The 26,402-nt window shown below is 38.1% G+C and overlaps 1 protein-coding gene across 1 annotated transcript in view; it reads right to left on the bottom strand.

Moving 5' to 3' along the window:
* Positions 1-14,104: 14,104 nt before the first annotated feature.
* Positions 14,105-26,402, bottom strand: part of LOC115766414 (transcription factor Sp9) — a 32,802-nt gene continuing 20,504 nt past the window's right edge. The window contains exons 2-3 of the mRNA XM_030710335.1: positions 16,252-16,601; positions 14,105-15,696 (exon numbers count right to left, since the gene is read on the bottom strand). Of these exons, the coding sequence (XP_030566195.1) occupies positions 14,217-15,696; positions 16,252-16,601 (1,830 nt within the window). The 3' untranslated portion in view covers positions 14,105-14,216. The remainder of the gene's footprint in view (positions 15,697-16,251; positions 16,602-26,402) is intronic.

The raw sequence follows: 26,402 nt of genomic DNA, 5'->3' as shown, positions 1-26,402 counted from the left end.
TTAATAAGTTCGTTAACAAGTCCTCAAATAACATATGTATATATATATGTATATAATAGATATATATATATATTGTTAGTTAATGTTTAATTTGAATTGTCAAAGCTATTATTTAAGTCGTGCCTCACGGCAACCAGAAAGGGTTGAGAGCACACTTTGACAATGTACATATTCATTGACTAGAACTCTTGTTAAAATTTTGGCTTGATATCTAAATAATTATGGGACAATTGAAACCAGAATCGAAACGCCATCGAGCCCTTTTCGGGACGCACAATTCAAATGGTAGTAAATTGTAGAGCCAACTGCTAACCGTTCCAAGGCTGCACGCAATACCTTATTCTGTTCACGCATATCTCGACCATCCATGTGTTCTTACATAGATCGATAGATGGCTAGCCAAAATTACATTTAATTACTTACGACAGGTTGGCGGTTTTCGATAAACACAGGAATCAGACAGGCTGTCCGCTTCTTTGCTGCCAACTGTCAGAAAAGGCAAGGTATCCCAAACGATGGTTCGTGCGCCATATAGAAAGAGTTAGGGAGTAATTAGCAGCAGCAGTTGCTTAGTTCCTTAACCTTAGAGCAATAGCTTCAAGGACCAGAAAGGACACACTTGTCAGTGCAGTGTATCTCTAGACAATTACCCCAATTTCTCACAGACATGTTCTCAAATACACACACGCAAGCGGAAAGACGTGACAGAGCCCGAGATGATTATCTGCTAGAGTTAAATTCGATACCGTCTATTAGCCTCGTTATTTCCCCTTTGCCTGCCAGTTTTTGAAGTGGTATCGTGTGTCTCAAAGCGCGCCAGGACCTGTAGTGCGCTTGGGTGCTGCGGTGAACAATGGAATTTTTCCGAACACTCTGTTGTACCTGTCCAAGTCCTGTGTACCATTATTGTCGATCATCTACTGGTTTACTGTGTTATTTTGCAGTGTGGCTCCCACGCTGCGCCAATTGTTTCCAAAAAATGTTCCAGGGCGCTACTCCATAATGATGAAATGGGAGTCGAGCTCAGACAGGAAGCGCTTCACAGTGTTTTCGCTGTTTGGTGTATCCGCATTGTGCAGCATATCGTTCATCATTCGTCCATAAGATGCCAATGCCAATGCCATTCGAATGTTTTGTTTACGCTTTGTCATCTAATATCCGCATTCAGTTTCAAACGATGCAAATGCAACATGTGACTATATCTGGATTATTTTGGTATGGGTTTCGCTTTGAGTTTGTCTCTCGTCGCTGACTATTTATCAGATTTCCTGCACACTCGCCAGTTCTCACAATTAGCTCTTCAGCCAGTTCCAATTATCAAACGACGCCCTCCATTTTAGCTACGCCCACCTGTCAACATGCCATTTGACTTGTCCACAGCAAAGGTAAGTATAAAGAAAGTACAACGAATTAAAAACCAAACAAGTAAAAATGCTAAAGTCGAGCTTGCTCGACTACAAAAGCCCCTGTACCCGCAATCAATATAATATTTTGGTTTTCAGCGTGTAGCGTGGTACGCTACAAATTCTTTAAAACATAAACTATAGGCCAACATGACTAAAATTCTTCTTCTCTAGTATTCACCCAAAAGTCAAAAGTGCCTTCTTTTACCTGTATTATACATATGTACCAAATCATTATACTCCTTTTGAACATTTTCCATGGTTACAGGGTAAAAAGCAAATATAAAAAAAATTTGAGCCCAAGTTGAACCCATACATATGTGTATCAAAAATTCAATTTAAATGATAGCCCACTACATGAACGCGAGCCTGTCTAGTAGTTTATAATTAATATTTTTTAAATGAAAACGCATTACAATTTGTATTCATATTGTACTTTTTTTCATGTAATTTAGCTAGTTATCCTCACTGAAACCCTCCCTTTTAACCATATTTTGCGGTTTAACGCTGCTGTCGTGTAGATTGTTAAAAATACAGTTGCCGACAAGACACCAAAAACCAGTAGTTTGTTTTGCATATAAAAACGTAGCATGGCTAACAAACGACAATAAACATGCAAAAACACCGACACTCAAAATTTTTCTCAAAAAGCATTTAATTTCTTTGTGGTAAGTTCAGTCTTGAGAAGATACAAATTCAGATTCTTGAAAAATTGCAGATAATGAAAACAACAGCACGTCGAAGATTAAATTTCCTTTTAGGCATATGGCTAACGGGTTTGCAGATATGTGAGCGAAATTGTGTGGATATCTTGAAAAACAAACTTTTTCACTGCAATTTTTTTTTAATAGTTTTATCCAATCGTTCCTATGGCAGCTATTTGATATACGACTCCTGTCATAAAAAGAAGGACATTTGCAAAGTTTCATGGCAATAGTTTTACAATTTTAGAGAACAGACAGATAGGCAGACAGTCAAGCAGACATCGATTCGAGTGTTGATACCATTCATTCCGTATTACATATTTCGTGGTAAAACTATGAGACCCTCTAGAAAAGTATAAAAGCGGATATAAAACAGAAAAGAGAGGCTATGCACAAAATTTGGGTTAAGCCATCACGTGTGTGCTAACGAATATTCCTGGTTATCAATCTCAGTGTCAACCAGCTGACAACACAAACCACAATAACCCGAAGTGTAGGAAAGCAAGCTCCAAGGATAGCGAGCACATGGGAACTACCAGTTATTTGCAATACACAAAATCATATCAATTATTTGTACACCAAGGGATGCTTAACAAATGCTTTCAAGGTGCTATTAAAGAGAACCTTGAGAGATATATACAGATATACAATAACAATTATGCATATTTACATTATGTATATGCTATGTTTATACCCTTGCAGCGGGTATTATAATTTGGTCGTGAAATGTGTAACGCATAGTAGGCGACATCTCCGACCCTATAAAGTATATATATTGTTGATCAGTATCAACAGCCGAGTCGCTATAGCCATGTCCGTCTGTCCGTCTGTCCGTCAGCCTGTTTGTATGTCTCTTTCTCGGAACCGGCTGGATCGGACCACTATATCATATAGCTGACACAGGAACGATCGGTCGAAAAGTAGGTTCTTGTTTAAACAACTTTTTTGTTAATCAAGATATCTTGACACACTCGGCATTTATTAGGTTTACTAGGCTCCTGGTATATATGCAAAATCCTATCATTATCGGACCACTGTATCATATAGCTGCCATAGGAACGATCAGTCGAAGATTAAGTTGTTTAATGGAAAAGTTTTTTGTTTTTCTAGATATTTTAACCAAACTTGGCATTTATATGTGCCACTATTCTCCCAACATTTATGCAAAATCGTATTTACATCGGACTACTATATCATATAGCTTCCATAGGAACAATCAGTCTAAAATTAAGTTGTTTGAAAAACTTTTTGTTTATCAAGATATCTTAACCATACTTGGCATTAACTATTTTCACTGTGCTTCTTAGATATGGGCAAAGCACTATGAGCATTATGAAGAGGTTGGGTCTGAAGGAGAGATTTAATCTTCAGCCTGCCGAAGAAGGCCCTTCTTTCTCGTTTTCTTACATGGAACCCATTGAAAATGAGTTAATAAGGAATATGGTTTTCTGAAAATATATATGTAATAGGCAGAATAAGCCATCTCCGACCCAATAAAGTAGATATATTTTTGCTCAGAACCACCAATCTGCCTCTCCGTCCGTTGGTTAGTATGAACGCGTCGATTTCAAGGACTGGAGTACGATCGTATCTTCTACTATTGGCCGTGCAGCACGAGTTGGTTTCAAATCATAAAATGTTCAAAAGTATTAGTTCTCTCCACGGCTTCAAATCTTATGCTTAAGATTGACATTTGCTTTAGCCACTTTCTCATGATGCAACGTTTTTCAAGCACAATTGTGTAGATGTGTTATTTGTGATGTTTCTTACACAAAATTGTATCGGCATTTTGGCCCATTTGTGTTTTGGTGCTCACTTTCAATCCAAAAGGAAGCTTCAGAAAAATTTTCAGGTGAGTAGATCTTACGATTTTGGCTATGCGTTGCTTGCCGTTCAATCATTCAGTTAGGACAACCCCTCCTTACAACAACCCCCTTATATACAAATAGATTAACAGGTAAGACTGTTCTAGTCGGAAGTGCCCGAATGGGCGATACCCTAACCACGCGCCAAACTGCCATTGCGATCATATACACACACTTACCTTAGCCAAATACTATCGAAAAGTTCTAGTGATTAACATCGGTGTTCCGACGGACTCTTAATGAATTTTTGAGCTTAAATTTGGCACCCACATGTCGAATTAGGAACCAAAAATTGGAATCAAAGTTTTCCGCCTAATTCAGTACCGTGGTGTAAAGCGTGAAGCTGACAACTGAACTTTCGTACATATTGCCTTGGACTCGCATTTTTCATCCAAGTGGGGTGGGTTTTGCAAAAACTATGTGAAATACGTACCAAGCGAATTTTCACAATGATAGTAAACAAAAAAGGTACGTAGAACAATTTTCTGGCAACTTTCCACTGTTGGCGGCAAAATCTCTGAAAGTGTATTGTTTAAGTTCCCATGAAGGGCTTTGAAAATAAAATGTCGCCAATACCACGTCCGACCGGCATTTTAGATTCAGAAGAGAGTAGAGTTTCTAAAAAGAGTATGACACGACAAAAGAAGGTATTCCAAAAGGTGCGAAACACCGCTCAAATCAATTAGAAAACTGTTACTATTTACCGTGAGTGGGTTTCAACTTACGGGTAAAATCCCCAAAACCCCGTTTTGTCGAGCAACGACATCACATGAGGTTTGATTTGGGTAGTGCACTGATCACCAATCTATCAGTCAGTGAGGATAAGCAGTTGTATATATAGAAACTTGAATCTACATACCAAGTGTCATGTAACTAGCTCATATAATTTTGAGCTATACTTAAAAGCCACATCTAAAAATCAATTTTTATCGAAAATTGACATTGGGCAGAGAGTTTGACAAAAACTATGAACAATTAACTCGTTTTGCGTCTGGCATACGAGAGACACATTTTTAAAATACCCAGTCGTTTAACGTACGCTATTCATCTTTAAATGCACCAACACAATTTAACGACTCTGATTCTGATATTATGACTAAAATATATAAAATTAAAAAACGTTGAAAGCGAATGCATTTCGATAGTCAGCAAGACGGACTTGACACAAAACCAATATACCCCTTATACCTTTGAGAATAGAATATTAACAGTAATGAGAGTCATTTGTCTGAAGTCATTGAATTGGAATAATTCTACGTTAAAATACGCCTGATTGTTAAATCGACTCATACTCTCGATGTTATCCTTCAGCCAGCGGCGTTTTCTTGTGCATACTAATTGACACCGTTGTCATCTAGTTTCAAATTTTTAACACGCGTCGAGCGTCATTTGAGCGAAACAGGACCTCGTGTCGCTCGATAAGGGCAAGTAGCCTTCTCTAACTAAATTTTTATTGCGTTCTTAAATAACGCAAGACATATATATTCAAGTAACGGTGGTATGGAGAGGGCTCGCTAGAAGATACTATAACTTATCATAAATTGTTCTATACATAAAATTGAAGTTGCGCCTTTCTGGCGTTGAATTATGACCTAATCATCAACAGGCGCTGATTACAGAAGAAAAAAGCTGGCATCTGATTTAAATTCAAACACGCCACCGAATCACTTCAGAAAATCTCATACAGCAATCATTTAAAAAATATAAAAAAATATAGAAAAATATCAAATCCTTTATTTATATTTCTATGAACGAAACCTTGAAGCTATCAAAAATTGTAATCGCACCTAAGCCCAAACCGAATAATATTTAATTGCAAAAAAGGTTTGGGTTGAAGAAAATAGTTTCGAGAATATTTGAACATTTGTAAATTAGGAATGCTATTTTCATGTTAACATGCTTCTTGCGTCTTGCTCTCACTAACGAAAAAATGATGATAATAGTAAAGCCAGGTTCATGAACCGAACCACTGACAATTTGTTTGCAAATGTAACTTTGCGTAAAGCCGGGCTAGCTTTCAAACATTTGAAATAAGCTTGAATTACTCATGATATACAATAACATATATTCAAATTTAAAAGACTCTCGCTTAAGCTATTTAACGTTTAAACGTGCGGGCGGACAATAGTAGATCGACTCGATCTGAGAACATACAAGATTAAGGTTGCCGCATATGCCTTCCTCTGTATGTGTTATGCATACATTTAAACAATAGCAATATACACTTCTTACCTATTTTTACTTATAGAGTATGAAAACATTGAAGTTAGCAAGACTGGGTTAAACAAAAGCAGAGTACAGCACAACAAAATGAAAATTAGTTGAGTAGCTATTAGATTTTTGAAAAACTGACCACCACACTTAGTCACCTTAATAACTAGTTAAATTTCATATATGTCATACCCAGAGAGGGTCCTTGTGGTGCCCAATATTCGGTTCCACTTCATTTCAATGACATAATAAATTGTTCATACGTTCGACTTTGCGAGCTGTTTTTGTTATTGAATATACCGTGTAATTAGTTTTAATGATTTAATTAGAAAATAATTGGCGATTGGCTGTGAGCATTGCATATTTCAATTTTATTGTTTGATTCACGTTTCAATTGAACGCTGCGTTCGCTGCTGTCTTAAACGGTCCCCACGACCTCTGGCTGATGTCCATATAAAGGGTTGAAGTTTAGCCGTTTTTTTTAACTTTTTAAGAAAAAAGCGTTTTGGTTTTAAAAACATTTTGATGAGCACCAACTGTCTAGTCGATCTTATAATATCTTTCTGTATATTCCTCTATAGACGCATAGTGTGTCCGGACGATCATAAGATCCAGAGACCTACCAAATTCTCAAGTACGTAGATCTATCGTAGATCTCTATCCTCAAGCCCAAGCAAAAAGATTGATTGCCAACCGTAACTTTATCCATTATCGTAAGGTCGTAGTTTCTTAAATATACGAATATACTTAAACGTGTAACCCTAATTTGGAAACTCTATCTCAATAACTTAAAGGATATAGACTTTTACAGCTTTTTTTATACCCATTAAAAATGGGAATAAGGGTATATTGTATTTGTGAAAAATCCAAATGTATGTAACAGGCAGAAGTTTATATATTCTTGATCAGCACCAATAGCCGAGTCGATCTAGCCATGTCCGTATGTCTGTCCGTCCGTCCGACCGTCCGTCCGTCCGTATGTATGAACGCAAGGATCTCAGAACCTATAAGAGCTAGAGACTTGAAATGTTTGATGTAAATGCGCCTAGTTCCCGCGCAGATCGAGTTTGTTTCCGATAATCGATAACTTACTCCGTTTCCAAGCAATCGATAAAAATCGATATCGATATCCTGTTTTTTGGGCAATTTTGGTAAATAATAAGAACTAGAGTCACCAAACTTGACATATAGCTTCTAAAATAGAATATATATATGCATTTGATGTTGGAAGAAGAGGGTTCAGGGTATCCCCTAGTCGGGAGCTCCCGACTAGAACCTCTTACTTGTTTTACCGTTACCAATTGGCACGCTATACAAAAATTAATCTTGATTTGGGCTCCATGTGAGAAGCTTTCATCAAATTATTGGATCTCCTGCTCTTCTACTTATTAAGCAGTGAAGATTGGCAGCTAAACTCATCTAATAATACGGACACTTTATGTCTACATCATATCCTTCTATCGTTACATATACACATAAATTAAGTATTTAAAATACTTTAGGTATTTTAAATTAGTACAGGGTATGAAAACGGAATGGAATTTAAGAGTAAAGGAATAACTTAAAAATGCGTTGAATGCGACGAAATAAATCACTGCCATAAATTAGTTGGCTTTTAATTACGATTATTATGCTGATAATAGACCGCATTTAACGCGCGATAAACATAAATAATCGTGTCAAATGCAAACAGATGTGAAAATCCCAACAAGAAACAAGCGAGACAACTCAGCGACAAACGACACCATTGCCAACAACAACAACAACAACAACAACAACAACAACAACAACAACAACAACAGATCACGCGCACTCATTCAGCAGCAGATTCGAAGCTGAGGATGAAATTTTTGGTACTGCTTAATGAAAACAATGTGTGAACAAGGAGGCCGTACCCGCAGAGCCAGAGACGAACAGCCATTAAGGAATTTTTGAAGTGCCAGCGGCACCCCTGTCACTTTTCCAACCGAATATCGTGTTGACACTTAACAGCAGCTGGTATGCAGCGTAGTTCTCAGCTTCCAATTGCAATCGGCTTCAAGCCAAAACTCCCACTCCCCTTATTAGTGGCGCCTAACGCTACTCAAATAAAATGTGAAAATCATATTTATGCATATATTATGTGTACATGTATTTGCTATGTACTAAGTATTTGTATCAGAGCTGTCATTGGCTTAAGGCTTATAGGGTCAGCTATAGATGAGTAATATGTTTTTCTTTTTATTTTTTTTTCACATTTATTATACAATACGTTTTTGTGAGAACGAAGTAAGCTTAGGTGATGATTCGCCAACCTAGTTGGGGCCCCTTGGCGTAATGTAGTATTTACCTTTCAAGCATATGGTTTTAATTTTAAGCGACGCTGATGCGCCCATTTATCATCTGCAATGTCCAGTGCCATTAACGATAGCACTGTGCGTCAGTGGGTGGATGTGCATGTGGGTGTGTGTATGAGTATGAGTACGGTAAGCCGATGCCAAACGCATGCCTGCTAGGGTTCTGTGTTTGGTGTTTTTGTGTACTACTATTATTTTTATTTACAACTTTCATGACGTTCTTTTGAAATTGGACTATACAAATGGGGCGCAACACAGCAGGAGCAGGCCATGTCTGCGTTAGGGAGTACCCTTTATCCTTCTTCAGGCTAAACGCAAATCCACTCAATGCGTAAGGTCTGAGCAAAAATGTGAAACAAGAGACAAGAGACTCCAGTTCAAAGTATCCTAATATTATAAAGTAATACTTTAAGCTTTATACGATGGTAGAGTGGTATTTAAGTTTTGTCATTTCATGTGTAACGGACATTTCCAACCCCTTTAAATATATAAAAATTCTTGATTAGTACCAACAGCCGCCTATCTGTATGCTTTTATACAACCTAGCTCCTGTTTTAAAGCTATCGTTTTGGAGCCCTAAAAGGTCAGTTTTTCTGTTCCAGGCAGTAAATACGTCAGAACGGCCGTATCAAACTATATTACTATATCATATAGCTGTGATAGGATAAACATTTTTGACATTTTTTATAAGTATTTTTCTATATGAAGATATCTTAGACAAGCAAGGCATTTATTACTTTCACTATGCTTTTTTAATGAGCACAATCTTGTCGACATCGGCCCACTATATCATTAAGCTGCCATAATGATCGCTCAAAAATTAAGTTTTCGGATAATCAACTTATTTGATAATCCGGACATGTTTTCCAAACTACTTTGACTATTCATATCATACAGCTGAAAAATAAGATCTTGCATAAAAAACACATTTTTGTCAAGATATCTTCGTCAAATTTTTCAGTAATCGCGATTTTCAACTTGTCTAAAAAACATTTATTTCATTGAATATATCTTCACCTTATTTGGCACGACAAGTGCCAGATCCCTAATTCATTGGTGTAAAGATTTTTAAAATGGGATACAGCTTACGATAGTTATGGCCAATATATTCAGCCAACTCTCAAAAATAGACAACAACAAAAATTGAGGAGTGTTATGGCTTTGTTTACGTTATAGGCTTATACCCACTTGACGCGAAATTTGATTAACGAAAAACTTCTTATTTCGCAGGTTCAAAGAGCTTTTGCTGCTATTAACTGCACAATAAGAAAATAGTTTTTTGTTCCTTCCCATAAACGTTATGGAAACACTCCGCTCAAACCCCTTAAAAAAATCTGTTCGTGATCAAAGCAAAGTGAAGACTTTTAATAATGTAGATACACGGTACGTACATAAAACTATATACTATAAGAAAGAGGCTCCGGACGGACGGGCAGGCAGACGGACGTGGCTAGATCGATTCGGCTGATCAAAAGTATATCCACTATATGGGGTCTGCGATGCTCCTTTTGCCTGTTACATATATTTGCACAAAAACATAATGCTTTTTTAACCCAGGGTATAAAAAGATATGTACCTGAAGTAGGGGAAAAAGCACAGACACTGGGTCAATCCATGTGTGGGTGGGATATGTTTAAAGGGACAATTTGTCTAAGATGTATGTCCCGATTCCTATTAATTTTATTGGATAACAATGTTTCTTATAGTTTCAGAATATAAACATTCATTATGCTTTTCGTTAATCGGGAACTCCCGACTAGAGCTTCTTACTTGTTTTCCCTTATACTTTTTTAATTGTTCCACACGAAATATTGTTCTTCATCGATGTTGTATATCGTCAGCACGAATATGACCGCCTGAATTGGCCCAGCTAAAAAATTAGCAGCTGTTTTTTTATGAGTCGTTTTAAATTCTGTGCCCTTTTTGCGTCAAGTGGTGTAGACTTTAAAGCCACAAGCCATCAACCCATCCGCAAGAAAACGAGAAAATAAGCATGTCTTCGGCAAGCCGAAAATGTAATACGCAGACATTTCCGTTTTGCAGACGTATGAGATCTACATACAGTTTCAAGACGGTAGCTTTAAAACTCAGACTAGCTTGTTATGAAAGAGACGGACGGACATGGATATGTCAACTCGACTGTCAATGCAGCGTATTTATGTGAATATGTGAACGAAAACTTATATCCAAATATTTACAAATATATGCAAGTACATGTAATTTTGGTACAGACATTTGTCCTTAAACTTTTTAACTTAATGGTAGTAGCACTATTGAATAGGATGCTGTAAAACGCTTAAAAAGAGTTGTCTCCGATCAAATAGATTGCAAATATTGTTTTTCAGCATCACCTGCAGAGCGATATTCCATAGTCATAGGTCTGTGTCATTCCAACTTCTCTCACGCTTTCAGGCATGAACGTTTCTATTTTGCAGCAGACAGCTCTTATGTCTGAGTCGGCTGAATCGGAATACTATAGCATTCTGGTGACATAGGAAGCATCGGTTGACAATTAAAATATGTTGTATAAATACACTCCTAAGACATATGTATGTCTTCAAACATATAAAATCTACGGCGGTCGCAAAAAAAATCAGTTCGTTCTTGTTACTTACTATTATTGTATTTACGGTCAGACATTTTCAATTCATTTATCACCAGCACTCCATTCCCAATTCGACCCCCTATCGACAATGTCAACACAAATGCCAACCGAAAAAATAAATGCGCAGCTTAATCTACTCATAAGAAAAGGAGGAAAAATCAAAAACAATCTGCACATACTTCAATTTCAATCTACTCCTTCCATTTATTTTGCGTCGCTCCCACTCATTCCCATTCCGCTTGAGCAGACGTCGACCCCATGCAACAAATCCACGGTAATAAAATTTAAATCACCCAAATAGCAGCAGGGACCAGTAAGTAAGTAACTGGCGTAACCAAAGCAAATAGCATAAACCGTAAAGCGTTTTTCTACCCATCGCCTTTTTCTACGTTTAAGTCGTTAGCGGCAAGGTTGGCCGGGCCGCCCCGATGACGCCCACAACGCAGCATTCCGACCGTCAAATGTTAAATAAACTGTCAGCCCACCCTGCACAAAGCACCAAACACCAACAGCCCCACCGCCACACATACTAATAGCGGCAGGGTCAGAAGTGCGCTTCTCAGCATCCCCCGTATTGTGGTCTCGACCAGCAAACACCCTTACAGTCCACAGTCGCACAGATACAAAGATACATATACAATTTACGTTATCCGGCTGTCGTTGTCAAATTGATATTCATTGAGCTCAAAGCGACATTAGACTGGCTCTTCAATTTACCAAAATTTGACTAAACAACAACGAAAATATGTTCATAACTGAAAGTTTTGATACATTTATTATTAATAAAATTTAGATTTTGTTTAATTTATTTTAAATGATTAATTTACATTTGTTGTTTGTTGACAAAAAAAAGTACGCTAATATATATATAACATATATATATGTATATATACATATAATTTTTTTTTATATGTATATATATGTACACATATACATATACATATACATTAACATATGCATATACATATACATATACATATACATATACATATACATATACATATACATATACATATACATATACATATACATATACATATACATATACATATACATATACATACATATACATATACATATACATATACATATACATATACATATACATACATATACATATACATATACATATACATATACATATACATATACATATACATATACATATACATATACATATACATATACATATACATATACATATACATATACATATACATATACATATACATATACATATACATATACATATACATATACATATACATATACATATACATATACATATACATATACATATACATATACATATACATATACATATACATATACATATACATATACATATACATATACATATACATATACATATACATATACATATACATATACATATACATATACATATACATATACATATACATATACATATACATATACATATACATATACATATACATATACATATACATATACATATACATATACATATACATATACATATACATATACATATACATATACATATACATATACATATACATATACATATACATATACATATACATATACATATACATATACATATACATATACATATACATATACATATACATATACATATACATATACATATACATATACATATACATATACATATACATATACATATGCATATACATATACATATACATATACATATACATATACATATACATATACATATACATATACATATACATATACATATACTACTGCTTAAACCTAGTCAAGCCCTATATGTTTTCTCAATCTGCTTCCTGTAAGCATTGCATACACATATTAAATGTATATCTTATATTAAATTAAGAAACAACAAAAACATCTAGTTGCAAAGTGTAATGCGCTTGCATCTTAAAAATAGTATGCATATGTATTAAGTAGCAAAAATAAAACATGCAAGTTGATTTAGTTAACAATATGGCGCTAAGTGTGCGCCGTTATCAAGAAATACGCTGAACGGCCGCGGGAGTACAACGCTCTATGTAGCTCTCTTGAGCTCCGTTTAACAATAGAGTCAGATGGTATGCAGTGGTTGCCTCTATAGTGTTGTTGTCTCCTAGCCTGCCTCGCTTGTGTCTGTACTTAGATTTTTGTCATGTAATTTATATTAAGTTCAATCGTTCTTTTCTGTTTTCAAGCAAATCATTTCTTTTGATTTACAATTTTGGTTTATCATCCTTAGTTTTTAGAAATAATCTTTCATTTTTTCATAATTGGACTAGAAATATTATTTTAATAATATAGGCTTATACTATTTTTTGAATTGCTCACATAATGTTCAACAAATAATAATAAAATTGTTTACCAGAAATTGAAATCCGTTTTATTATTAAATCAAAAAGTTTAGCTTTTCAAATATTTAATTTATCTTTTCTTTTTGAAGTGTCTTTGAATTATTTAGCCAAATATGCGTGTATAACTTAAATAAACGCTGCACATAGATCCACTTTTCTTATTATTGTTTTTTTATCTACGAGCTAAAAAAAAAAATGTTTACTTTTAGCTAAATTTAAAAAAAAAAAGTGTAGCATACCTTATAGTAATAGCAATGATTTTATGGTTGTATATTTGAGGATCTTGATATTTATGAAACTATGTTCGTATAGACATCTAGAAATATATTAAATACATATATACAATAGGATTCAAGCGTGATTTTAATATTTTATTTATTTTATTCATTTTGATAGTTTAATAAGCTTGCAATTGATTACTATTAAGTAATTGTTGTTTATTAAGAAAGCGAAAAATTGTATTTAGCATTTCTTAGTACTTTTATGTACACATATTTATTAAAACATGTAAAAAAAATTGCTTAGCTATAATCGAACTTCTAAAAACATAACGCATACGACGTTATGCATTAAAAAAAAAAAAAAATCCGAATTTCACGGAATAATTTGTTAAATGTTATTAATGTATCGTATGTGTGCAGCCACTCCTACTAACTATGATTCTGCCCAATGCTGCCCGCAAGGCAGCTTCATTTTAAACTGCGTCCAGGAACCCATTTCTGCTCAATTGGTAAACAAAAAGGGTCCCAGCGACCCTCAAACCATCGGTGGCTTAATGTCGACTAAAGCGCTATGATCCAGTCGATGATCCAGACCAGGACTAGGTGCTGATGCACCTACCAGATGATGATGATGATGTAGGTGCGCATGTGGATGTGATTGCTGCTGAGAGAACTGTTGTTGCTGCTGCTGTTGCTGATGTGCTGACTGATGCGAGTGCTGCTGGTGCTGTTGCTGCTGATGTTGATGCAGCATCACCGGCGAGCCGCCCGCGGCGACCATCTGGTGCGGCGTGGCCAGGTGCAGACCGCCGCCCAGCAGACTGCTGGACGTGCTGGAGGCGCTATGCGCATGCAGCGAGGTTGGGGTGCCGGGATGGCTGCCAGCTCTGTTGCCTGCACCGGAGCCAGCGCTGCCGGTGCCGGAGCTGGAGCTGGCGGAGCCACCCCCGCCGCCACCACCTGCGCCCGTCTGTTGGCCACTGGACGCGCCGCCCAACCCGTTCGACTCACCCGACTGATTGGCTGCCTCCTCAGAGTCGCTGCACGACTCCGAGGAGCCCTTTTTAATGCCATTGGGGACTGTGCCGTTATGCGTCTTTACGTGCTTTGCCAGATGGTCGCTGCGCATAAAACGCTTGTTGCACACTGGGCAAGCAAAGCGCTTCTCGCCAGTATGCGTCCTCAAATGCCGCTGCAGCTCGTCGGAGCGTGTGAAACGCTTGCCGCAGAACAGCCAGTTGCACACAAAGGGACGCTCGCCGGTGTGCCATCGCAAATGTGCCTTCAGATGAGACGTTTTGCCGTAAACTTTGCCGCAACCAGGTATATGGCAGGAGTGGATGTTCTTCTTACGTAGGTGCACGCCAGCTGGTCCTAAGCGCTCCGCCTCTTGACAGTTTGGGCAATCGCAAGTTGCACGTCCCGCATATCGTCGCTGTGAACGCGGTGAAGGTGTTGATGGGGTTGAAGCTTGTGGCGAAGCCGCAGTGGCTGCCGCTGAAGGTGAGCTGTGTGGTAGCGAAAAGCCACCTACGCCCTGGCCTGGCAGCATACTTTTATATGTATCCTGCAGTAAGTGCTGTCCGGATCCCAATAAATGTGCCGTATTCGAAAGTGAATGCGACAATGCAGAGCTGTAATCTGTACCCGCAGCCGCAGCGCTTGCATAGTTGGCCATTGTCGAGTGCATGCCAGCGGCTGCAGCGCTTCCCATATCCAGCCAGCTACCGGCGGCGGCAGCGCTGTGCATATCCCACCAACCCGAGTTGACACTAGCTGCCTCAGCGGCCTTGTGCGCGGATGCGGTCACTGCATTGAACGGCCAATCATACGGGTGGCGCGAGTAGACTGAACCAAAGGCGGCTCCCTCAACTTTGCCCAAAAGCCCCTGATGCATGTGATGATTGTCCGCCACCATGCTGCCTGACGATGTGGATGTGTTGGGAAAGTACAAATCACTGCCGTATGCGGAGGCCGAGGTGCCCACGGCCGCGCAAGACGAGGCGAGCGGACGACTGTAAGGATATATGCTGAAATTACTCACAAGTTGTATAAAGCGTGCTGTTGTCTGGGCAACGCACAGTGATCCACCAATTAAGAGAAAACTAGCTGAACAAGTACACGAATTCACATGTGAATATGTGTACACATTTTTTTCAACTAAAAATAATATTAAACTTCACGATGCGTTGCATTTTGAATTCCCCTTATTTACTCAGGATATGAAGTATTCGTTTGTCATTATTCCATTTCTACTTAAAAATAAATACAAATTTCAACACTTTTTTATTTTCATAAGTAGTTTAGGATTTTGAACAGACGGCTAATGACATTTACGTTTCAAAATATCTATTTTAAATAAATGTTTAGTCAAAATGTGTTTAGAAAATGAAATTTAAATAAATATCTAATTTAAATGATAAAGTTTTGGATTAAGAAAAGAATTTTTAAGTCGTGATTTAAATAAAATGTATAACACTCCGAATTTTCTCTTACTTTCAATGCAATCGTATAATTTGTTCAGCCAGATTCTTAGATATAGGACCACTGTGCGCCGTCGCGCTGCTTACCTAGCAGTAATGTTCACCATGGTGCTGCTGTTAGCACTGGACGAGAGGCTGCGTGATGTTTGACCTCCGCCACCTCCTCCTCCGCTTCCACTGCCAGTGGAGCTAGACGAGCTTGCTGCTGAGATTGCGCAAGGGGAGTGCTGTCCGACGCTGCTGCTACCGCTAAGGCTCGATGCGCCGCCACCGGGTGCGCCAGTGCTGCCTGCTGCAGGGGAATGTGGGCTCTTCTTCCAGGGATGGAACCCCTTGCCAACGGCCGCATCAGCTAGCGGCGGTGGTGATTTGTTCGACAGCTTATTGCACTGGGCGGCCAGCATGGCTAGCGGAGTACCTCTTAAGCTGGGATGATCCTAAAAGGAGCATGAAAAAAGGGAACTTTTCTCAATTAATAAGCGCGTCATTCGAGCGAATCTGAAAATTATTAAAATTTTAATTAATTATGCTCAATATACCGTTAGCAACAAATCAACGATTCAACGCCAACCCACAAGATTAATTCGCAACGTAAATCAAAAGATAATTCGTTTAACGTTAAATGTTCCAAAAATTTATGATCTGCGCGCTTTAATAGCATTTTTTGAAATGAGGTTCCCTAAAAATATCAGAACGTTTTTAAATGCATGATCCGAAACACATTTATTTGTTAATTTGTAAGTCGTCAGAAACTGTTCAGTTTTTTAAGTCGGGAATTTTTTAAGACTTTTTATAAAATAAATCAAATCGTTTTAGCCTAAAGTACCATACGCAATCTTTTCGCATATACCGCATCAAAAAATGTTCTTGTGAGCATCTCAACTTTGACTACGGTACTTCCGAGTTATTCCAATTTTGATATACCGACAACAAAGCAAGGACAACGCAACAATAGCATAACATTTATGACCTTTCACGGTCACTGCTTTGTTCTTTTGGCCAGAACTAATTCTTTATTTCGCTTTTGTCTAGCGGTTCAGCAACATTGTCTGACACTTGTGCACTATCTGTCTTACACTCTCAATTACTGTCTGCAACTCGCTCTATCTGTGTATGTAGCTAAAATTGCGGAGTGATTGACGACGGTCAAGGATTAACTTCGGCTCCGACTTTACCTGCCCCATCTGACGGCCGCTGCGGCTTATCCTTTCGATGATCCTCATCAAACACATTTTGCCTGGCAGCTCAGCATCTGTTTGATGGACCCAAAATTGTCAACGACTGTACTACTGCCCAATTTTGGGCTGGTAAAGATCACTTTTATCCACCCAGTAGTCAAGTGGCTACCTTCTTGTCTGATTAATAAAGTTTGTATTCTTTGTACAAAGGTTTACAGTTGGGTTATACCGTTGCTTTGCGGCCAATTTAACAGGTAAAATTAGCTATAGGAAAAGAAACAGCTAACTTTGGCAGCCAGCAATCAGGCGCAGATTGAGGCTGCGGAAGCTGCTATTAGTCTAATAATTGCTGGGGTCGGCTTACTACCCATAAAGACAGCTTTCGGGTTCATAGCCAAGTCCAAATCAATAGCCAAGTTGTTTCCGCATTACTGTTGGCTGAGATTTAGATTTGCGCTGATTGGGCGGATAGCATAGTTACTGGTAGCCGGGTCGAAACTTGTTGTGCTACGTTTGTCGCTGCTATGCTCTTGTAGTGCAATGTGTCAGAGAGGTGCCACTGCCCCGCTGGCTGTATAATGATATTGGGGCCAGTGCAGTCAGCAACCAGTCACAGTACATACACATGGAATGTAAAAAGGATGAGCTATACAGCAGGCAGAGCAACTATGGCCACCGAAATACTTTGGCCCCAGATTCGATGCCAAGACAGAGCCAAAGCCGAACCAGCACCAGAGCAACATAATTGGAGCAATTTCAACGTCGTGCAACTGCGCACATGACTCCATGTTAGTGTGTTTGAGTATGTGGCAAGAAAATTATACAAAATAATATCGGTGCAGGCAGTAAGCCAGTAAGTCAGTTAGTTAGTTAATCAGTTAGGCAGTCAATCAAGTCTTTGCCCATTTAAATGCTAGATTATTTGATTCATCGATTAGCACGCCAAAAAACAATGTTTTAGCCGAGTGTACCTAACTGGTAGATACCCTATACACAGCAATACCTTCTGCCTGTAACATACAAACATTCTTTAATAATATAATATCATAATATCTGTACATATAATAATAATAACAAATCATAACATGTATCGCAGGAACGAATGTATAGTACCCATTTTAAGCATCGCTCCTTTAATTTTCACCTTCCGATGTGTGTTTTTTAAGAAACAATTTCTAAATATTTTTTTTAGAATTAGTGCGCCATAGGGGCGTTATTGGCGCCAAGGTTTCGTTTTAAAGCCATTCAATATGACCAAATTAGCGCACCGAGACACTTCAATGCCCAATGGTTTGGTTATGGACAGGGATGGGGATGCTAATGTGAGTGTGGTTGTAGAGGAAAAGGTCTAAGCCGATCGGAGCCGTACTTAACTGGTCTAAATTGAAAGAGGACGGGCTTAACACAAAAAGTATAATAAACTGTTTTCAAACTATATATTGTTCGCTCCCACTCAGTTACTTATGGATCGCTACTTAGTTCCTCCGCCACCTCTCTGACTGCGTTGCCTGCTGCGACATCAAAGAGTAGCGCGTCTGCCCACAACGAATTTCGATTTTTTTTCATCTTTTTATTTTTACTACCGCTGCATTTTGATGCGCTGGCTGCTCTGCAGTTGGTCCAAGTGCTCTTTCTCCCTTGCTCTTTCTCTGCCACTCGCACTGGTGTAAATCATTAGCAGCGACACCTGCTGTGAAAATTATGACACCGCACAAAAGGTGCTGAACCTGCAGCGCCGTCGTTGATAGCGCCCGCTGTGATCAGGTTCCAGTTGCCAGATTTTCAGATCCGCCACATGCTGGGCTACCCAAATTTGTTTAGCTCGCGTCTTTTGTTGTTTGCCTTTGACGTTCCGTTCGGGAGCCCTAGCGGCAAAATGACATTTAACTATTCTAATTACCTAAATGCCAATATTTTATTTGATGCACCGATATGGGTTAACCGCAGTGACCGCACTTGCCCTCCACAGTAAGCTGCACCTTGCAATAAAAGAATGCCAGTAATTGTGCTCAGTTGCCTGATTCCAATCATAAATGATCTCTATCAACAACAATAACAGACTAAAAACATTAGATTTGAATCAATATTGTGTCGGGAAAATTTCAAAAGCCACGTTCCAAAATATTTGCGGCTTATAATCCAATTTATATATTATTCACAAAGTGAACAAAACCTGATTCTAGATGTATTAACACTGTAAACTGTGTATTTTTGTATCCCTTGCACAAAACTGCAAAACTCATTTCGGTTTAACTTAAACTAAAGACAAAACATTAAAGAGTTAAGAAAGTACTAATATAAATATATACATATCGGTAGTTAGACATATACAACCACCCAATATTCAATATCTATTTAATGTGTGGCATAGTTTCCTCCTTTCTGTGCATCGAGAACTTATATTTTTAGTTCTGCAATTAAAATATGCATTCCCTTAATTCCGTATAGGATAGTGTAGCAAACGCCACTCATATCTAATCGACGGAGGCCGTAAATTGTCTTAATAATATAACAAACAATTAAACTTCAATTTGTGGCGAAACGCAGGCTAAAAAATATAGTCAGAGAACCGACAAGCGTTTGGCTACTCAAATACGCGACTCACCAAACGGATGAGCCTTAACTGGTGTGCTCTGGGGAACGCGAACTATGGTCTGCAGACAGGGGTTGGCTGCCGAGGTTCATAGGCAATTAAAAAGTTCATTGGTTTTATTCATCACTATAGGCTGGATGGCTTACCTTGCCTCGGCATGGTTTAACTTCGCTTGGTTTGCCTGTTAACCAGAAGCACAAACATTGCTATCCTCTAGCCGCGGGGTATTTTGTGAAGGACGCGACAGGCTCTTTCCGAACCTTTGCCATTAGCATGTAAAGTGTAAACTAATGGCTTTAATTTTGTTTGACTGGACAGCAGCGTGGGAAAAGCTTGGTAACTGTTGAGATTGGCGCAGCAATGCAGATGGAGATCCAGAACATCGAAGTGGTTCACCGCTTAACTTCGATCTAAGAAGTTTATTAAAAAGAATCGCACAGAAGTTCGCAGGCCCACAGTGTACCCATAAGATGAACTTGAATCTGGCAAATATTAAGTAGCCTGAGTGGCAGGGCTTTTAGTTTTCGTTACCAACTTTGTCTGAGAGCCTCAGCGTGGTCCTAAGTTCCTTGGAACTGGTCCAGGCATGGACGCTCTTATAAGTAAGCCATACGCAAAAACTCATTAACAATGATGCAGCCACCGCAAACGGGCCTTAAAAATAAGAATAACAGCAACAACAACAACAACAACAACAACAGCAACAAAGCCAACAAAAATTAATGGAGTTTCATCATAATTTTTTTCATTTTTTTTTTGTTTTATCTCCCAGCCAAAAACGACCCATTTTGTTGTTGATGTTGCTTTTTTATTATTTATTATTTTTGCGAAATCTTAAAATACGAAGCCGTCTTGAGTTAGTCTGGGGCAAAGATAATTACGGCTATGGCTTGGGCTCAATACTCGCCATACATCTTTGTATATATATATATGTATATATATATATATAAATACATACATACATATATATATATATATGTATATATATATAGGCCTGGCCACCGTGTTAAGGCCATAACCCAATTTGATGAAGTGCATTAAAGTGTCTTTACTTTGCGGCAACAACCTAAGCCCGAGCTCGAACCCGATCCTTATCAAACCCAAAACCAACCAGTGCAATATATGCTTTTTATTTACAAGATGCTTTAATTTTATGTTTATCATACACCCAAGTTGCTCACTTTACTGTTCATTAGGCAGACCGCTTGCCTTCTTCAGTCGCAGTCACTCTGCCTATTTGGAGGAGCTTTATCAGCAAGCAGCATATCGTCAGTTTGTTGTAAGCCGATTTTGGTTGTAAAGCTTACTGTGCGGCGTTATTGGACCACGTATGTCCCCTAGGCTCACATATCATTGTCTAAAATGTCATGATTAACTGACCGCTCATTAGAACCACAAGAATTTTTGTTGTGGGTTATACCACCCCTTTGCTTTCTTTTCCCCCACACACAGCTTATACCAACCCCCAATGAGGTCAAATTTAATGTGTCTCATATTGCAATTAATTTGAACTGGAACTCTGGCTGTCACTAGTGTGAAGTGGGTGGCTGATTGCGGGCTAGGACATTGTTGGTGATTGAGTGCTGTCTGCAAGTAATTGGGGTTGATTTTACTTTTCAATTATGTATCAAGTATAATACTCTGCAGACACAAAGGCGTGAGTGGACTGCAGCACAGTAAAAAGACTATATTACTGAAGAATTATGCTGCACGCTTTGATTTCCTTATCAAATTGTGCTTACTCTTTCCATAACTACAAGTAAGAGAAATTATGCTATGTGAACAAGAAACTACGAACTCAGCTACAAACTATCGTAACGTACATTCGTACTTTCGTATTTTTACACCCACACTCAAAAAACACGCACTTGCTGTGCGCCTTACGAACCGGATTTTCCGCTTTCTATGCCTTACACTCACTCATAAATGGATTCTGTGTTAATATTCGCTATAACTTAAAAAAAAAATCATCGAAATATGATTTTAATATGATTTTAGATCTTATAGTCCCTGACATGGATATGTTCAAATAGATGGATGCATGCTTGTAGACAATATATATTTACTGTATAGGGTAAAATATTTCATTTACAACGTATTACATATATATTCGCAATACTTCAGTATGCACATTTTCTACCAATTTTCAGTGGGTACTAGGTAAGGCAAGCATTTAAGATGTGTTTGTAAAACTAATAAAAGAGTCTTCTTAGTTATTTCGTTGGTGTCTGTTTTCAAAGCTTGTCTAGAATATACTTTCGGCTCGATCTTTAAGAAGTCACCTGCCTTATATGGTAAGACTATCACTAAGGCTGTAAGAGGTAAACCTTTTTTAGAATTGGGGGCCAGTTCCTAGTAGATATATTCCAAAAGTGATAACACTGTTTCAGACGCATATATGTATAATAGTTGATATATAAAGTTATGTCTTCTTTCAATATCGGCGAATGGACGGCCGTATGGACGTAATGAAACAAGAAAATATTCTTCACTTTGACAACTGAGTTTAAAAACTGAAAAATTAGCTTCGCTATATTCTTAATCACCGTTTTGCCCAGAAATTGACGTGTCAAATCTACCTTACACTTCGGGTCTCCTTAAAAGTCATAATCATTGGATGTCCATCAAATTCAACGACCTCAGCAATAGCCACAGCCCAGACGGAAACAAATTCATCGCTTCATTAGGAAGCAATAAAAACGGCAATCTGCCAATTTGGCCCGATCATCGTTGAACAATATAACAAACCTATTGAGTTGGGCACTTTGTTATTGGCTTTTTGGGGTTTCAAGTGTTTTCGTTATTGCTAATATCAAGCCTCAATTGCTGAAAGGCTCACCATTGAAATCCGTAGGGGATAACTGAACTTAACTTAGCTACCATGAATGATAACAATGAAGTGTAAATAAAAAAGCCTTTTAAAAAGCTGATAACACTACGCCGCACAACTCACTTCCTTTAAACGAAATGGATATTAATTATTTTTACAAAAATTTGTTTTCTGGATTGGGTGAATATTTACACCATAATAATAAATATTGCAAACAAATATTTACAAGGAGCATAGTGAAACTAATAAATGCCGAGTTTAGAGGCAGACAACTCGGATGATACTGCTGATCTTGAATATATATACTTTATGGGTTCGGAGATGACTCCTTCTATTCATTACACTATTCATGACACCATGAATCCTGTCATAAATATTGGATAATAGATTGACCCTTTTTAATGAGACTTTTTCCATTTTCTTGTGGTAAGGAAATATAACCCCGATCAAAGAAAATGCTATGATATTCGATTGCCGGTAATATACACATACCTACTTCTCATGATTACCTACAGCGTTTTAACACCTTTAAATTAAGATATAGTCCAGATCTTATCAGTCAGCATTTACTGATAATCTACCGATCACTCTAAGCAACGAGGTCCATAAAATGGTCAGGCCATGATCGATATAAATGAAGCTCTCAGCATGGCAAGCTACGAACTCCCCACATTTGACCATGTTTAACCATGCGCAAATTTCCGTCTTTATCGGCGCATGCTGAACAACAGAAACCTTTTTGAAACTTTTTAAATGAAAGCTTAATTTTACCAAATATTTACACAAACAGATAAAATCTTTTTCTCATTTATAGTATGAACAAATTTATACGTCGCCGCAAGCTGTCGATGCTCATGTCGATGGTCAGGCAATCATGATCATTATTACGACTGGTTCTTTATCTAAAATTGAGAGGGGGACAGAGGCTGACACTTGTACTGTAGCCTCTTGTGTACAAGCACCGAGCTGCCAGAGCTACTTTCCTAGACAACTCAACAGGTTAGTCAAGTCAAGTTAACTCGAGTCGCTCAATAGTCAGTCAAGGCAGCTTTAGCGGGTCCGCGTACATACTTATATGCGTATATACTTCAGTATGAATGTGGAGGCGACTTCAGTTGTGTGTCTCTATTACCATACTGATTGAAGGTTGATTAAAGGCAAGTTGATATTGATATTTATGGCGCACCAATATATTGTTTTTTAACTTGTGTGAATGTGGGGGAAACTCCATGACACCAACCGATAGGTTAATATGAGTGTACTTTTAGTTGCTTCTATCCATATTTTTATATATCATATGCATATGTGACTAAATACAGTACGAATAAACTACTGAAATGCTAAGAAACTTATATACAAAAATTTGGTTTTCTTGAAATAACTGAAATAAATAAATATCGAAAAGTACCAATATCATGGCTTAATATGTTGTACTCTTAGCTCATTGAAAATGGGTAAAAAATGGTGCAATAATTTTGTGCAAATGACGAGTTATAAGTATTAAACATTGAACGCAACAAAAAATTATTGTTCCCCTTATTTTTAAAATTTCGGCTTATTATCGATTTTAGTAAAATGACTTTGGCGCAATGCGTTAAATTTAAGAGTTTTAGACACCCAATTAGGTATATAGCATCTTGTATAGAATTCCCAGATTTGGAATATTTCAGTTTTTTTTTAACCCATCCCGTATATGTAATCCGTTATTTACACTCTGGTGCTGTCTGAGCTGGTCAACGTACATCCCAATCGGTAGGAGCTAGGGAGTACATTTTCCAACGAGATTTTGTTGAATTCCAACCACAAGTTTGGAAAAATCCCGAAATACGCGAGTATCAAACATTTTGTTTACCATCCGATAGGCCTCAAACTCATTTTCAAGGCGTTTTATTCAAATTAAATTGGGACTGTTTCATTCCTTTGGAAACACTTTATACCCTATAAGAATCAATTTAAGTCTTGAAATGCTATAATATAGATTTGGGCTCAGTAATAGTGTATGATATTTGTAGCTAACATGTAGATAATACAATTTCTAAAAAAATCCAAAATTTCCAATACATTCCAGGTTTACAGTTTGTTGTGTAAACTGTACATGGGGAAAATTTGAAATTTAGCAGGATGCACACTCGGCTCAATGACGTAAACCATTCAATTGACGTAGTAGGAGAATAAGGTCAAAGTACGCCGATGCTAACGCCGACCATCAAACGAAGAATAAAACGAAGCAGGAGGTAACTGCCAAATGGCAGCGCATTTGATGGATGACATGGGACGACGAGTCGGACGATGGGATTGCAGAGGGATTGCCTGTGCCTGTGAAGCTGTGAGAAGGGAAATGAGCCAGCAAGCAGGCAGGCGGGCATGCAGTTTAGCTAAGTTCCTAGCCTACCCTATGTTGGGTCACCTCAGCCAAATGTGCAATTTTGTAGCAAATTAGCAACTACCCAAACACACGCATAAGAACTCAAATACACAAATGGAGAGCCTTTTGTTGAATAAAAAGTGCCGTTGTGATTATCACCGCAGGATACCTATCAGGTAGATGGAGAATGAGAGTGAACAAGGGAGGGAGAAGAGAGCGAGAGAGAGAGATAGTAAAGTGTTATACTGAGAGAGAAAGATGTAAGTGTGGATGGATAACATTAGAAGAGGAGGGGAAAAATGAGATCAGCTAACCACCATATAATCCTGTGTTAAGATCATCCGCTTTAAGAACAAATCGCATAATCCTTTAATGCGCCAGCGACACAGCGGCTGTTAAATAAACATAGCATTGTTCCAGAAGATTGACCAAAACGTTGCTCTACATCTGATGCCTAATGAGTAATTTCGATCAAGTACCGTATTCTAGAAACCCTTTAGGATCATACACAACAGACACTATACTCAGCCACTTGAAACGACAACAATATCTGGTACACTCTTAAATAAACAAATTGGCACTTGGTTTCGACACTATGGTAAAGTTGGGTGAACCTAAAACAACATCATAGACAGTAGAAACAGCTACACCTACCATTCGTATTCCAAATTCGTGTCTGCAGTTCCAGCAAATTGGGAATTGTAGGCAAGCCGAAAATCGTTAACGGCTTTTCACTTTAATCCTCACTGGCCAGGCGCAGACGCACTTAAAAGCTAGTTTCCTGACACGCCCTCTATATCATACATTGGAATTGACGAAGTGACTGGAGTAGCTTAAATCGGCGTCCCCTATGCAGTTGGTTCCCGTTATCATTGAAGCCACGCAAAAGTGTTCTAATTGTAAAACTTTGGCCATACAACCAGCCGGCGATTTTCTTGTTATTGCTGCTACATTTGCCGTTGCCGTTTGTGTGGCAGTCTGCACCGCGTGTTTGCGGTAATTGCAAATTGCTATGGTAAGCCGCGTCAACCCCTCAAACGCCAGCAAAGGAAAAATTTCCAACCATCCCAGATCCGGTTTTAGGTATAGCTCGGCTTTTAGTAGACGGTGGCTTTAAATTAAAAGTGACAAGTATTTACTAAGTGCCAGGCCTAACGTCGCTGGCAACAATATGCATTTCAAAAATGTATATCTTTCATGTACATATATGTATGAGTATATTCAGGCAAGAAATTCAAGAAAGAGTGAACGAGTCGGAATTGGTCTCCCCTG

This window comes from Drosophila novamexicana, unplaced genomic scaffold (assembly GCF_003285875.2).
Source record: "Drosophila novamexicana strain 15010-1031.04,08,12 unplaced genomic scaffold, DnovRS2.1 tig00001151-arrow-arrow-pilon, whole genome shotgun sequence".
Lineage (NCBI taxonomy): Eukaryota > Metazoa > Arthropoda > Insecta > Diptera > Drosophilidae > Drosophila > Drosophila novamexicana.
This window is presented reverse-complemented; position numbering and strand designations above follow the sequence as displayed.